Genomic DNA, 16,826 nt, shown 5'->3' on the forward strand with positions numbered 1-16,826 from the left:
AGATGGTCTGTGCATGCTCTGAAGATGCGGCTTGGGATGCCGTCCGGGCCGGCAGCCATTTAAGAGTTAACAGTCCCTGCCACGTGCGTCTTGTGTCTGAGCCGTTGAATTGGGACTCCACTTTGTCCCTGTACTGACTTTTTGCCTCTGAGGTCATACGGAGGTCGTAGCTGGTCTGTTTGTACTTCTCCATGTTCCTGGTCACCTTGCTGTGGTTGAATGCGGTTGTTCGCGGTTTCAGTTTTGCGCAAATACTGCCATCTATCCCTAGCTTTTTGGTTGGGGGTATGTTCGAAATTCTTTGCTGTCACACAGAAACATGATATCATAAAAAATTTTACCACGGTCAAGCCCAACACTGATTGAAGTACCTAACATTATGGCGCCATTGGCCATATGTGTTGATTCAAGAATTAAGTATAATGTTTTGGTTCGACTGAGATAAGGGAAACTCAGTCCCTGCAATGATACAAAAATAACCAAGTCAGTCAGCACAGAGTCAATTTTGTATTTAATTTCAACAAAATGGTCATACACTCACATAACGTGAAGTACAGTACTTTTATTGCACAAAACGATACATGACATGTAGAATAACTTTTCTCACTATGCTAACACTTTACATTTTCTGTAAATCTGGTACCCTCGCTTTGATAAAATACGTTTGAATACTTTAGAAAAGGTACAACATTACATTACACACATCTTCACTACTTCTTGTCAAGTAAACATGAATTAAGGCACTATCATTATCTCACTATAAAACACCAGTATCAACCTAAAGGGACATGCAGTCAGGTTAGGGTTGGACCCATCAATTAAGCATTTTTACAGACGCCATCACACCAACCATCACGATATCATCTACTCTGCCTCATCATACTCATTCTTTCCTCAGTTCACCTCATCCAGTTCCCTACTACATCCAAAACCAACAGAATTAACTACAACCAAACTAACTAACTAGTACTACATTACATATCGCTATACTCTATTCATGGGCCGTGTGCATTTTCTGTTGGTGTATCCTGAGGTTGCTCCTCTCTGAGAACCTCATCCCGTGGTGTGTGCTGGTGAACGGCCTCTCTCCCGTGTGGACCTTCAGGTACATCTTCTGCTGGTGCTGGTGGGAGAACTTCTTCTGACACTTGGGAAGCTGTAGGATTTCTCCTCTGTGTGGACCCTCTGGTGCCTTTTCAGGTTGAACGAGTGGGAGAAACTGGCCTGGCACAGGTGGCAGCTGAACGGTTTCTCCCCCGTGTGCATCCTCTGGTGCCTCTTCAGGTTAGAAGAGTCAGAGAAAGTGGCCCGGCACAGGTGGCAGCCGAACGGTTTCTCCCCCGTGTGCATCCTCTGGTGGATCTCCACCTGTTTGGGGAAACTGAAGGCCTTCCCACAGAACGAACACGGGAAGCGCTTCTCTTTGGCGCTGCCACCTTTACTGATTCTGTCTCTACTACTGTCATTTGTCAATGGGCTTGTGTTGCCATTTAGTGTTGAGGCACTGGCATTGTCTGAGGTCTGGTTTAACATTAGGAGAGTGTGAGGAGGATGAAGGCCAGGTAGTGTCTGTGTTGTCGCAGGGTCCATGTTCCAGTTGATAGATCCTATAGAAGGCAGGCTGAAGGCAGCACCTGTTAGGGGGTTAACTTGAGGCGCCATCAGTCTCTCTGAATCACAACTATAGGAGCAGGACGGAGCATCGCTAGCCGAGTCTGTGTCTGTTCTCTCCCGCCGCATACGGACACCTTCCTGTCCCCGCGGACCAAATCTACACCTCGCCCTGGTCTCAGCAAGTCTGTTGTCATGGAGACTAAGTTTGTTTGTTGTTTTGTGTTCGACTGTCTGTTTCTGGTTGTGGTTAACAGTGTTGTTCCCCAGCCCAGAGTTGAGGACGCTGTCCCATCCACTGACCTCCACTATGTCGCCTCTGGTCCTGGCCTGATCAGTGATGATATCCCCTGGGCCCTTGGCTACACCCATCTGGGTCTGGAAATCTAAGATGGCCGCCCAGTCTCCTCTGTTAGCCTCCAGCCAACCACCTGCAAAAAAGACAACAAACATGGCAGAGAAAAAACTCCATATCTAGAGTTGAGTCAATTACCTGGTCAAGTTCATACTAAAACACACACATTATAATGTAACTAAACATACGTTGTATTGATTTCATTTTATGAATGAAGAAAATAAATAAATAATAATAGCCAGGTGCATCACTATTCCCACTGAAGATCTATTCCTGTATGTAGGCTATATGTATGTCTCCCTTACCTTGCTCCCCCATCTTTACTCCACTCAGCAGGTCAATGCTCTCTGGTCCGTCTTCTATTGTCTCCTCTTTGACCAGCAGCAGATCAGGCTTCCCATCCTCCATGTCTACTAACTGTAAGAGATACAGAGTGAGAGGATGTTGGATCAAGAAATTTAATATGAGCACCCTGCGATGGAGCATATTCTGATTGGGCAAAGAGGGATTGCTATGAGTACTATGCAAACATGTTAGTCGATTTGATTAATTGACACTCTTTAATGGTTTGATCATTCGAAAGGCATGGTCCCACACTTAAGACAAAACGAATCAAGACCAGGGCCCGTATCCACCAAGAGTCTCAGAGCAGGAGTGCTGATCTAGGATCAGTTTTCCCTTTTAGATCATAATGAATAAGATGATATCCTAGATCAGCACTCCTACTCTGAGAGGCTTTGTGGATACGGGCCCTGACCTAATACTATGCAGACAGTAGTTCACAGTGGGCTCACCTCAGTGAGACTGTGTGTGTTCCTGTGCTGCTCAGCTGGTTCCTCTGTGGGTTCAGGAGGAGGTGTAGTCTGGTTGTCCTCCACGACTATGGTCCCCTCAGGGTTCCCCAGACCCTCCTCACACCCCTCCTCCTTTACCAGCAGCACCTCTGGATCCTCCTCCTCCTGGAAGAGACAGGTGATACAGATTATACAGACATACACTCCCTCAGGTACGTACACACAGATAATAAACACACTTTCAACATAGTGTTTTTACCCATCCCCACTATGTCTGAGTCCTATACAATTTGTAAGTCGCTCTGGATAAGAGCGTCTGCTAAATGACTTAAATGTAAATATACGATTTCACAGAGTCAAATTCCTGTACATGCAAATGTAACTGCAAAATCATTGGCAACCTTGATAAAGATCAGGGAAAAATACTATACTGAACAAAAAATCATTATTGTTCATCTTTATCAAGTGTGTCTAATTTAGGACCGCATTGTATATGCCTTATATACAGTATATATAATTAAGTAGTTGAATGGAAGTAGTTAAACGCATCATACATCCTACATACAGTACAAACACAATATGTAATACTTTTTAGGCTTATATATGCCTTATAAACTCAGCAAAAAAAGAAATGTCCTCTCACTGTCAACTGCGTTTATTTTCAGCAAACTTAACATGTGTAAATATTTGTATGAACATAACCAGATTCAACAACTGAGACATAAACTGAACAAGTTCCACAGACATGTGACTAACAGAAATTTAATAATGTGTCCCTGAACAAAGGGGGGGTCAAAATCAAAAGTAACAGTAACAGTCAGTATCTGGTGTGGCCACCAGCTGCATTAAGTACTGCAGTGCATCTCCTCCTCATGGACTGCACCAGATTTGCCAGTTCTTGCTGTGAGATGTTACCCCACTCTTCCACCAAGGCACCTGCAAGTTCCCTGACATTTCTGGGGGGGGATGGCCCTAGGCCTCACCCTCCGATCCTACAGGTCCCAGACGTGCTCAATGGGATTGAGATCCGGGCTCTTCGCTGGCCATGGCAGAACACTGACATTCCTGTCTTGCGGAAATCACGCACAGAACGAGCAGTATGGCTGGTGGCATTGTCATGCTGGAGGGTCATGTCAGGATGAGCCTGCAGGAAGGGTACCACATGAGGGAGGAGGATGTCTTCCTGTAACGCACAGCATTGAGATTGCCTGCAATGACAACAAGCTCAGTCCGATGATGCTGTGACACACCGCCCAGACCATGACGGACCCTCCACCTCCAAATCGATCCCGCTCCAGAGTACAGGCCTCAGTGTAACGCTCATTCCATCGACGATAAACGCGAATCCGACCATCACCCCTGGTGAGACAAAACCGCGACTTCGTCAGTGAAGAGCACTTTTGCCAGTCCTGTCTGGTCCATCAACGGTGGGTTTGTGCCCATAGGCGACGTTGTTGCCGGTGATGTCTGGTGAGGACCTGCCTTACAACAGGCATACAAGCCCTCAGTCCAGCCTCTCTCAGCCTATTGCGAACAGTCTGAGCACTGATGGAGGGATTGTGCGTTCCTGGTGTAACTCGGGCAGTTGTTGTTGCCATCCTGTACCTGTCCCGCAGGTGTGATGTTCGGATGTACCGATCCTGTGCAGGTGTTGTTACACGTGGTCTGCCACTGCGAGGACGATCAGCTGTCCGTCCTGTCTCCCTGTAGCGCAGTCTTAGGCATCTCACAGTACGGACATTGCAATGTATTGCCCTGGCCACATCTAATGCACGTTCATGCAGATGAGCAGGGACCCTGGGCATCTTTCTTTTGGTGTTTTTCAGTCAGTAGAAAGGCCTCTTTAGTGTCCTAAGTTTTCATAACTTAAATGCCTACCGTCTGTAAGATGTTAGTGTCTTAACAACCATTCCACAGGTGGATGTTCATTAATTGTTTATGGTTCATTGAACAAGCATGGGAAACAGTGTTTAAACCCTTTACAATGAAGATCTGTGAAGTTATTTGGATTTTTATGAATTATCTTTGAAAGACAGGGTCCTGAAAAAGGGACGTTTCTTTTTTTGCTGAGTTTATATCACACAATGTCTGGATGCAATATTCTACCCAGGAATATTCAACACTGAAATATGTTACTCTCGTTATTCCAAATGTATCGGTGGATCTTTTCTGCTGACAACAATGAAAATAAATCTTAGTCTTTAATGCAGGGTTTGATCTAAACATAAGAAGCTATAGAGGGGAAGGTGGCTTCTATGTTGAGGGGGGATATTTTTTTAGGAGTGGAATGGTTACTTTCTATAGCTAGGTTTCCATTTAATTGACGACAGATTTTCAATCGAATATTCAAAAATCTACATAAAGTAAATATGTGCATTTTCCCACCAGTGGTGTGTTTCCACCAAACTGACTTGTTGCAGATACAAATCTTTGTGTGATGAGGTAGTGCACACGAAATGTACTTTTTCGCTTACGTTTTCATGTACCGAATAAAAATCTAAAGTTCAATGTGTTTCCATCACATTTTCAAATGTGCCTACTCTGGTCTTGGCACGTGCGCTCTAGCCAACAGTTTGCAGATACAGTGCAGGGAAGCTAGTCTACATTATGAGATTATTATGGATAAGAGCGAGAATATTTGTATTTGTCAAACAGCAGTCAAGCATCGATCATCATGTCACCAGAATAAGACCTTTAATATTTCTTTGAAAATGAGCATCAAGATCACTGTGCACTTTCACCACCCTGTGAAGTTTATAAGTTATTTCATCTGTAGCCTAATAAACGGCATGGTTTCCCCGAGTCGTACTGGGAGGACCACACACCATGTCATCGCGTGACTCCAAGTTTACTTCGATATGATGGTTACTATATCAACATTTGCACATAAAGGCATTTCCACCACCCTTTCTCGCATAATTAATTTTACAGATGCAAAAAGATCCCACCATGTCAAACTAACAAATTATCTGTCGGCATGTATAAAATTGTACCGAAACTTCCTGTTTCCATCACAGCTGCCATTATTTTTTTATTTATTCAGTATGACTTTACTCACATTAAAACTGTGGATGGAAACGTGGTTTATGTTATAGAGTGGAATGGTTTTTCTGCTGGTGTATCCTGAGCTCGCTCCTCTCTGAGATCCTCTTCCCGTACAGGAGAATGGCCTTTCTCCCGTGTGGAGCTAGAGGTACATATTCAGATGGTGCTGGTGGAAGAACCTCTTCTCACACTGGGGGCAGCTGTAAGGTTTCTCCTCTGTGTGGACCCCTGATGCCTCTTCAGGTGGCCAGTTTGGGCAAAGCGCATAAGACACTGGGTACAGCTGAAGGATTTTACCCCTGTGTGGATCCTATACACTACTACTATACTGGTTCCAGTCCTCTCCAGACAGATCAGTCTGTGTCTCTAAAACCAAGGGCAAGTTGCCCGGGTCCCGATGGGATTGAATCGCCCTCAGGCTCGAGTTAACGTAAAGTAAACACTCTGAGCTGGGAGCAGGAGGACAGCCCAGTGGCCCCCAGCCCCAGTCTCTCTGGGTCTGATATTTGGTCAGATCCTGTGTGTAAAAGCCTTTGTGTTACAGTTAAAGTCTCTGTGTCTGTCTCTGACTTGAAGACGGTGTTCGGCGTTCCACTGACCTCCGTGATGCTGCATCGGGGCTGGGGCGAGGTGGCGAGGTCCCCCGTGACTGAAGAGGGCGCCATTCCAGCCGCTGCTCCAGTCTGGATGTCTCTGCTGTGTCGTAGGTCCTCTCCTTCAGACCTCTCTTGCTTGACCCCAGGACCTCTAGCCTCGGCATCTGCAGACTGACACAAGAAGAGACAAGGTTATTATCGGTACATGAGTTAAATTGTACAACAATGTCGTAGGGGAAGTCTCACAAACTCCCCTATGGCAGATAAATAAGGATGTACATGAGTGAATAGCTGAGGGGAGCCTTTCTGAAATAAACGGGCCACATTTGATGTACTATAATTTACTTTGTTACACTATGACACTAACCTCTATCACGATAACATGCTGGGTTGAGGTTCCACTCCCCTCATCTATAGCTATGGGTTGGTCATCTCTCCACGCGTTGTGTCCCGCTGGCTTCACAAAACTCCTGTGGCCTCCAGTGAGATGTCCTTCACCTAAGAGAGTGATTTGGGGAAAAGGGGTGGTTAAGTTAGGTACTACTGTCAAAGCTCAACACAATATTGTACACTATTGACACCGTCTACAATTGGCAAGGATGTAAGCCGGACTACCACATCTGGGGACCTGGGGCACCTACAGTGGGATCCGTAATTATTCACACCCTTGATAAAGATGAGCTAAAATATAAAGGTATACATTATATTATTTTATACTAATACAATTGCTCAGAGTAAGAGATTTTGTTTAACAAGTTTTTAAAAAATCTAAAAAAGGTAAGGGTCTAAATTATTGACACCCCTGTTTTCAATACCTCACCTTGCAAGGATAACAGCACAGAGCCTTTAAAAAAAATGTTTTATGAGTTGAGGAACACATTGGGAGGGACCTTAGACTGTTCTTCCATACAGAATCCTTCCAGATCCTTGATATCCTTTGTCTGTGCTTATGGACTGCCCTCTTCAATTCAAACCACAGGTTTTCAATGTGTTTCAAGTCCAGAGACTTGATTTTGTAGCCAATTAACCATTTCTTTGTGTATTTTGATGTGGGCTTGGAGTTATTGTCTTCCTGGAAGATCCACTTGCGGCCAAGTTTCAGCCTCCTGGCAGAGGCAATCAGGTTTTTGGCTCAAATATCCTGGTACTGGGTAAAGTCCATGATGCCGTTGACCTTAAAGGGCCCCAGAACCAAAGATCCACCACCATATTTTACAGTAGGGTATGTGGTTCTTTTCTGGTCATGCATTGTCATTTCGACGCCAAACCCACCACTGGTGTGCGTGGCCATAGAGCTCTATTTCATGTCATCCAACAAATTAGTCTGATTAATTAGGCTGTAATTCACAATTAATTGGTATATACAGCCTGAAACTAATGCCTGCACAATTGTGTAAATGTACATACTATACATTTAAACTTACTCTAGCAGCTGTTTGTGCAGTTTGTCTGTCAGCTGCTCGAAATTTGAGACAAAATATAGACAGAAAAGTATTGTTTACACTACTTTCTAGAGAGCTGGTAGGTATATGGTTCAGTTTGGCACCGAGGTAAAATTAGTTTTATATTGGATATTCATTTTTTTATCGTCAATAGCATTTGAACCAAATATGCCAGGACAATGAAAATTGTATATTCTGAATCAGGGGAGGGTGGAGAACAATCCAGTTACTACCCGTTGATATTACGGTTTCAATAAATTAATCTTAAATGGCGCTTGCTTTTTAAATGACAATGTGAGCAATTAGGATTTGTTATCTGTAATGGTTATGATAAATTAGGCATTGTTGCGATCTGTTGGCATATAGATAAATGCACACATTTTTTCCAGTGCGGGCCTTATGTTCTAAACATATATATTTTTCCCCCTCATTTGAGTACTCAGAAAAAAATCATGGGAACACTCCAACAGTCAAATGTCAATGCCCATCCCTGTTAGTTTCAGGCTGTATATACCAATTAATTGTGTATTACAGCCTGATTAATCTGACTACCAACAAATGTAAATGCCTGGAGTTTGCTTAATGGCATTGGCACTTGGATTGGAACCTGTGCTTTGGTCAGATAAAATGAAAATAGAGCTCTTGCGTGCCAGTTAGGTAATCCAGCCCTGGATGTAAGGTAACACTTCTCATAGCTTGTTGATATTTATTTATTGATTATGTTCCATGCATTACTTTTTTTTAATTGAGTATGACAATGGGAAATTCGGTAAATAATCTTTGTGCAAGATTAATTTGTTCTTAATTGACCTGGCTGGTTAAATGAAAAAATATGTGCAAGATAGCCAAGTAATCAGGAGAAGTATGGTATACTATCCAAAAACTGACAAAGACCCAATTTTGTAACACATCTGAACACATGCGCAGAGGGGAATGGGGCGACAGGCCCCGCAGCCTTCTGCAAAATGTACCTCTTGTCATTCCTCTGTATCGGTCCAGGATGTTGACACTACTAGAACGACTGGCGAGAACGCGTTCTCTCGTTGTCCTCTCTGCGCGCTCCCGTGCCACCTTCAGTTCCAGTAGCTGTAGTTTCCTCCGCAATGCCCTGTTTTCTTTCTGGCTTTGAGTTATTTCCAAACGAAACACTGCATAGTCGTCGTCTACGAGTTTACAGAGCTCTGCCACGGCTGCATTCGCTAGCACCTCCATGACAGAGGCTATTTGAGTGTGAAAACCCATTTCGTTAGCCATTGTTAGCAGTTAACTAGCTAGCGTTATCTACCAAGATAACATAAATCAACCAATTCCTGTCTCCAGCGCGAATTAAAGACTACCTGAGGTAAGTATGTGATGCTGTGCAGTTAAATGAGTCATATTTTGAGTTCCAGTGTGTTAATAAACGTCTAGATAATAAAACGCTAACGTCGAACTCGTTCTTGGTCCCCGTTCCCTTCCGTTTACCTAAGAGAAAGGATCTTATTGGTTGGCGTCATAGATGGAAGGGTGTAACGTTAGTTAAATGAAAAAGGTGTGCGTGCTGTTCTTTGAAATATGGTACTGCTTATTACATAACACATCAAATACCCTATGATCAGTATATTTTAAGCTGAGCAGACGTGTTTATAAAGAACAGTGTGTTAGCAAGAATAGAGTAGAAAATAACATCACTTTACCTCAGTAAGGTAAATATTCAACTGTCCTTGTTATAGTCTGACCGACTCAGTGGCCTTGTGGTTAGTGTCTGCCCTGAGATTAGAAGGTTGTGAGTCAATCCCTGGCCGAGTCATACCAAAGACTGTAAAAAATGGGCCCTGATGCGTCTCCGCTTGGCACTCAGCATTAAGGAGATAGATTTGGGGTAAGGCCCTGCAATAGACTAGCATCTTGTCCAGTGGGTGTACTTGTACATCAAGCTGCCTCAAGCTACAGAAACAGGAGATGAGGTTTGTGCAAGGCTACTTACTTGTTATAGCCTATGTTTACTGTCTCTATAAAAACAGTTATTTACAAATGACAAGTTAACAAAGGGTTACCCCAAAACACTTCACATGATAACTATATCTATAACAGCTAAAGAATGGTTCCCAGATATCCCCTGCGTACATCTCAAGCCACACTGCTACGATTTATTCCCATTGTGGACACTCCTATGTCTGATAAGGTTACTCAGGAAGGAGAGACTCTTTTAAACATAGTTTGCACTTGAAAAGCCTCTCCTTGAGGCAGCTGAGGAAGGTTAGACCCAGGTCCAGGCCCTTCTATGAACTCTCAGTAGGTGACTGGATCCTGAAGGAGAAGACAGACTTCCTGAAAGACTACCACCAGGAGGCTCTCCCACCACTCTCTGTGAAGGCTGAAGCCCAGTGTGACCTGCTCTGTCCATCATGGATACTGTGGTGTTTGTATCATAGGAACAGGAGGGTCTATCGCTATCAGCCCCAGGCCCTGCTCCATCCCTGCACTGAGACTGTGAAGAGAAGGGTCTGGGCTGCAGACTGGATCCCTGACTGGAGCCTCTGTCTCTCTGATGACCACCAGGACTGAGGTTGTTCTGTCCGCTGGTTGTGTTCTATGTAGTGGTTGTGGTGAAGTCGTTGTCCCTCGCGGTTGGGTCCTGGTTCCGACTCGGGAAGGAAGAGCGATGGCTCATGATCCACAGTTCTGATCCAGGGCCAGGGTTTGCGACTAGCTGCTTCTGAGGTCCAGTCTCTCCCACCAGCAGGTCTTCATTGACTGCAGACTGCAAACAAAGATTGTACAGAAAAGCATAAAGGTTTATATAAGAAACTCTTTACGGTACGCAGAAACATGACATATTATAAAATGTCAACCATAGTCAAGCCCATCTCTAACACTGATTGAAGTACCTAACAATATGGAGCCATTGGATTTTTTTTAAATGTCAAAACTCTGTCCCTGCAATGATAAAAAAATAACCAAGTCAGTCAGCACAGAGTCAATCTCGTATTTAATTAAAACAAAATGGCATTACAATGACATTTATTGCACAAAATGATGTGACAAGTAGAATAACATTTCTCACTATGGTAACACTTTTTCTGTCAATCTGGTACCATCACTTTGATAAAATGAATTTAAGGTTTAACATTAAATTACACACAGCTTCACTACTTCATGCCAAGGAAACATTAATTAAGGCACTATCATTTCCTCATTATAAAACATCAGCATCAACCTAAAGGGACATGCAGTCAGGTTAAGGTTGGACCCATCAATTAAGCATTTTCACAGACGCCATCACACCAACCATCACGATATCATCTACTCTGCCTCAACATACTCATTCTTTCCTCAGTTCACCTCATCCAGTTCCCTAGAACATCTAAAACTAACAGACTTAACTACAAACTAACTAGTCCTACATTACATATCACTACACTCTATACATGGACTTTGTGCATTTTTCTGCTGGTGTATCCTGAGGTAGCTCCTCTCTGAGAACCTCTTGCCGTACAGGCGAACGGCCTCTCTCCCATTTGGACCTTCAGGTGCATCTTCAGCTGGTGCTGGTGGGAGAACCTCTTTGTGGACCCTGTGGTGCCTCTTCAGGTGCCCAGACTGGGCAAAGCACATGTGACCCTGGGTACAGCTTTAGGATTTCACCCCTGTGTGCACTCTCTGGTGGATCTCCACCTTTTTGGGGAAACTGAAGGCTTTCCCCCAGAACAAGCACTGCCACTGATTCCATCTCTACTACTCTCATTTGACAATGGGCTTGTGTTGACATTTAGTGTTGACACTGTCACTGTCTGAGGTCTAGTTTAACATAAAGAGAATGTGAGGAGGACGAAGGCCAGGGAGTTTGTTGTGGCAGGGTCCATGTTCCAGTTGATAGATCCTATAGAAGGCAGGCTGAAGGCAGTACCTGTTAGGGGGTTAACCTGAGGCGCCGTCAGTCTCTCTGAATCCCAACTATAGGAGCAGGACAGAGCATTGCTAGCCGAATCTGTGTCTGTTGTTCTCTCCCGCCACATACCCCGTCCCCGCGGACCAAATCTACACCTACCCCTGGTCTCAGCCAGTCTGTTGTCATGGAGACTAAGTTCGGATGTTGTTTTGTGTTCCACTGTCTGTTTCTGGTGCTGGCCTGCTCAGTGACGACGTCCCCTCATCTGTTAGCCTCCAGCCAACCACCTGCAGGAAGAGGTTACAAAATAGACTTTACAAACATGGCAGAGAAAACTCTACATATGGAGTTTTTTGGTCAATTACCTGGTCAAGTTCATACATTATAATGTGTGTTTTAGTATGTAAACATAAGTTGTATTGATTTGATGAATGAAGAGAAAATAATAGCCAGGTGCATCACTATTCCCATTGAAGTATATCTATTATGTTCTGTATATGTATGTCTCCCTTACCTTGCTCTGCCATCTTTAGTCCACTCAGTAGGTCAATGCTTACTTGACACTTTAATGGTTTGATAATTCATACACTTAAGACAAAATTCATCAAGATCTGGGCCCGTATCCACAAGGCCTTTCAGAGTAGGAGTGCTAATCTAGGATCTTTCCAAATAATCTTATTCATTATGATCTTAAAGGCTAAACTGATCCTAGATCAGCACTCCTACTCTGAGAGGCTTTGTGGATACGGGCCCTGACCTAATACCATTCAGACAGTAGTTCACAGTGGGCTCACCTCAGTGAGACTGTGTGTGGTCCTGTGCTGTTCAGCTGGTTCCTCTGTAGGTTCAGGAGGAGGTGTAGTCTGGTTGTTCTCCATGACCATTGTCTCCTCAGGGTTCCCCAGACCCTCCTCACACCCCTCCTCCTTTACCAGCAGCACCTCTGGACCCTCCTCCTGGAAGAGAGAGGTGATACAGATTACACAGACATACACTCCCTCAGGTACGTACACACACAGATACTAAACACACTATCAACATGGAGTGTTTACCCATCCCCACTACGTTTGAGTCCTATACTGTAGTTACAGAATTACTTAATTGTTGTTAAACCCATCATGGTGGACATTAATATGATATGGGTAAAAACAAGTCAGGTATGATAAGTCAAAAGTAATTATCGGGCAAACCTGACTAAACTATTTTGACGTGTACATTAGGTGTTTGTTAGTGTGTGGGTATGTGTAGGTATATTTAGTGTGTGTATTGTAAAACTGCTAGCTGCCTCATCCGCTAGTAACTTAATGCTGACTCTACTTAGGTCTGTCCCCCTACAGGCGGTCCGGCAACAACCAGGCAGACATGTCCATATCCAGTGTTTTATTCTCTTGCTTACCACCACACAGTTAAACCCACACACATTTTACATCAGATGTGATCTTGTGGTTTATTGCAGATGAACGCACAACACTTTTAGAATAAACACTGAAAACTTGGTCTTCTGTCAACGACTAAAACACTGAGCTAGAGTGGGTGGAGCCAGAGTCCAAATGTCCACCAAGCACTCTAATTGGCTGGAAGGCATATTGGTTATAAAGCACTGCCTGGTGTTTTCAGAATAGGGTGAGATCAGATGTGATACACTAAACATAATCTCAATTAATGAAAAGTCCTATTTTGTGTTTAGTAAACAAACATTGAATCCAAGATGGCATAGCAGTGCGGTCGTGTTCTTTGTTGTGTGTCTGTGTAAATAGCCAGTTCTCTGTATTTTTTGTACATATTTCCCTATCACACTTTTCATCCTTCTACAAAATATACTTTCCTGCAACCCGCCTCACTCAATGTGGAACGGATTATATTATTGACTTACCTTTTATCTAGAATCTCCAGTTGATACCAGCTAGCCAGCTAACTAGCTACTTGCTATTAGCCACCGTTAGCAGTTTTCACCCAGAACATCGGATTTTCTGCCGGAATAACTGAATCACTGGACATTAACACCGGATCGCAACTAGCTAGCCGCAACCGAATTGGATGTTGCTGTTTGGCTAATCACCACTGCCCCTGAAGCAAGCACCAGTTAGCCTTGAGCCAGGGCCATATCCCGGCTATCTACCTCTCTGTCTACCGGACGGGAGTAGCCAGCTAACTAGCTACTTGCCATTAGCCACCGCTAGCGGTTTCTCACCATTGTCCTGCACTACCTACCAGCCAGCTCTAGCCTGGACTATTATCCGCCAATCTGCACTGTCTGCACAGCGCGTTATCGACCCAGAACATATAGGTTTTTCTGCCGGAATCACTGATTCACTGGACCTTTAACACTGGATTATCGTAGCTAGATAGCTGCAATCAAATGGACGTTGTTGTTGGCTAATCAGCCTCGAGCTAGCCACGAGCCAGGCCCTTCTCCCGGCTATCTACCTCTCTGTCAACTGGACGGGACCTCCTAGTGTTGACACGGAGCCCCGCCGATCCAACACGACTGGTCTGCCGACGAAATCGTCTGATTTGATTACAACAGGTTTTCCGTTACGACGTCGACCACGAAGATCCATCTGCTAGCCCCGGCCCGCTAGCACACACTAGCCGTGGTCTCTTGCTCGCTAGTGCTATAGCAGCCCCCAAACTACCTCCGAACTCTCCTATTGCTGTTCACCGGACCTTATGATAACTCAGCTATACAGCTGATGCCTGCTGGACTGTTCCTTTATACGGTACCGCATCCTGTTTATGTTTAGCCTCAACCCAAACTTTGTCGCCATTACCAGCTGTTGTCTTAGCTCTCGAATAACACGTGATTGCTTTATGCCTCTCTCCCATTTCAATATGCCTTGCTTATTGCTGTTTTGGTTATTTCTTATTGTACTATTTCACTGTAGATCCCCCAGCCCAGCTCAACCTGCATAGATGGCTCCTTTGTCCCACCCCCCCATACACGCGGAGACCGACTCGATCGGTGCCTCCAGTGGTGCCATCTCTTTCATCGTTACCCAACGCTTAGGTTTACCTCCACTGTACTCATATCCTTCCACATCCTTTTCTGTATATAATGCCCTGAATGTATTCTACAACGCCCGGAAACCTGCCCCTTTTTTTCTCTGTACCCAACGCACTAGAAGACCAGTACTTAAAGCCTTTAGCCGTATCCTTATTCTACTCCTCCTCTGTTCCTCTGGTGATGTAGAGGTTAACCCCTGTAGCCCCCAGTATCACTCCTACTCCCCAGGCGTTATCATTTGTTTACTTCTGTAACCGTAAAAGCATTGGTTTCTTGCACGTTAACATCCGAAGCCTCCTCCCTAAATTTGAGTTATTCACTGCGTTAGCACACTCCGCCAACCCTGATGTCCTAGCAGTGTCTGAATCCTGGCTTAGGAAGGCTGCCAAAAATTCAGAAATGTCCATCCCCAACTACAACATTTTCCGTCTCGATAGAACTGCCAAAGGGGGTGGGGTTGCAATCTACTGTAGAGAGAGCCTGCAGAGCTCTTTCATACTATCCAGGTCTGTGCCCAAACAGTTTGAGCTGATTGCCCCCATCTATCCTCAGAGTTCGTACTGCTTGGTGACCTAAACTGGGATATGCTTAACACCCCCGGCCAACCTACAATCTTAACTAGATGCCCTCAATCTCACACAAATTATCAACGAACCTACCAGGTACAACCCTAAATCTGTAAACATGGGCACCCTCATATCATCCTGACAAATTTACCCTCTAAATACACCTCCGCTGTCTTCAACCAGGATCTCAGCGATCACTGCCTTATTGCCTGCGTCTGTAATGGGTCCGTGGTCAAACGACCACCCCTCATCACTGTCAAATGCTCCCTAAAACACTTTAGCGAGCAGGCTTTTCTAATTGACCTGGCCCGGGTATCCTGGATGGATATTGACTTCATTCCGTCAGTAGAGGATGCCTGGATGTTCTTCAAAAGTGCTTTCCTCTCAATCTTAAATAAGCATGCACCATTCAAAAAATTCAGAACTAAGAACAGATATAGCCCCTGGTTCTCCTCAGACTTGACTGCCCTTGACCAGCACAAAAACATCCTGTGGCGTACTGCATTAGCATCGAACAGCCCCCCACGATATGCAACTTTTCAGGGAAGTCAGGAACCAATATACACAATCAGTTAGGAAAGCAATGGCTAGCTTTTTCAAACAGAAATGTGCATCCTGTAGCACTAACTCCAAAAAGTTTTGGGACACTAAAGTCCTTTGAAAATAAGAGCACCTCCTCCCAACTGCACTGAGGCTAGGAAACACTGTCACCACCGATAAATCTACAATAATCGAGAATTTCAACAAGCAATTTGCTACGGCTGGCCATGCTTTCCACCTGGCTACCACTACCCCGGCCACCAGCTCTGCACCCTCCGCTGCAACTTGCCCATGCCCTCTTCAAAGGGGGTGACACTCTAGATCCAAACTGTTACAGACCTATATCCATCCTGCCCTGCCTTTCGAAAGTATTTGAAAGCCAAGTTAACAAACAGATCACCGACCATTTCGAATCCCACCGTACCTTCTCCGCTATGCAATCCGGTTTCCGAGCTGGTCATGGGTGCACCTCAGCCACGCTCAAGGTCCTAAACGATATTATAACCGCGATCGATAAAAAGACAATACTGCGCAGCCGTCTTCATCGACCTGGCCAAGGCTTTCGACTCTGTCAACCACCGCATTCTTATTGGCAGACTAAATAGCCTTGGTTTCACTAATGACTGCCTCACCTGGTTCACCAACTACTTCTCAGATAGAGTTCAATGTGTCAAATCGGAGGGCCTGTTGTCTGGACCTATGGCCGTCTCTATGGGGGTGCCACAGGGTTCAATTCTCGGGCCGACTCTATTCTCTGTGTATATCAATGATGTTGCTCTTGCTGCTGGTGAAGCTTGGATCCACCTCTATGCGGACGACACCATTTTGTATACATCTGGCCCTTCATTGGACACTGTGTTAACAAACCTCCAAACGAGCTTCAATGCCATACAACACTCCTTCCGTAGCCACCAACGGCTCTTAAACACTAGTAAAACTAAATGCATGCTCTTCAACCGAACGCTGCTTGCACCCGCCCACCCGACTAGAATCACTACTCTC

General features: G+C 44.7%; 1 protein-coding gene and 1 pseudogene across 2 annotated transcripts in view; both read right to left on the reverse strand.

Moving 5' to 3' along the window:
* Nucleotides 1-494: 494 nt before the first annotated feature.
* LOC121535723 lies at nt 495-9,611 on the reverse strand (annotated as a pseudogene).
* A 201-nt stretch (nt 9,612-9,812) lies between these two features.
* LOC121535736 overlaps nt 9,813-16,826 on the reverse strand; it is an 81,083-nt gene continuing 74,069 nt past the window's right edge. The window contains exons 4-6 of one of the 2 annotated variants that reach the window (XM_045206007.1): nt 12,509-12,670; nt 11,874-12,001; nt 9,813-10,586 (exon numbers count right to left, since the gene is read on the reverse strand). In XM_045206007.1, the coding sequence (XP_045061942.1) occupies nt 11,906-12,001; nt 12,509-12,670 (258 nt within the window). In that variant the 3' untranslated portion in view covers nt 9,813-10,586; nt 11,874-11,905. Of the gene's footprint in view, nt 10,587-10,797; nt 12,002-12,508; nt 12,671-16,826 lie in introns of those variants that run through there. The other variant, XM_045206006.1, reaches the window with a different exon arrangement.

This window comes from Coregonus clupeaformis, chromosome 21 (assembly GCF_020615455.1).
Source record: "Coregonus clupeaformis isolate EN_2021a chromosome 21, ASM2061545v1, whole genome shotgun sequence".
NCBI classification, from domain to species: domain Eukaryota; kingdom Metazoa; phylum Chordata; class Actinopteri; order Salmoniformes; family Salmonidae; genus Coregonus; species Coregonus clupeaformis.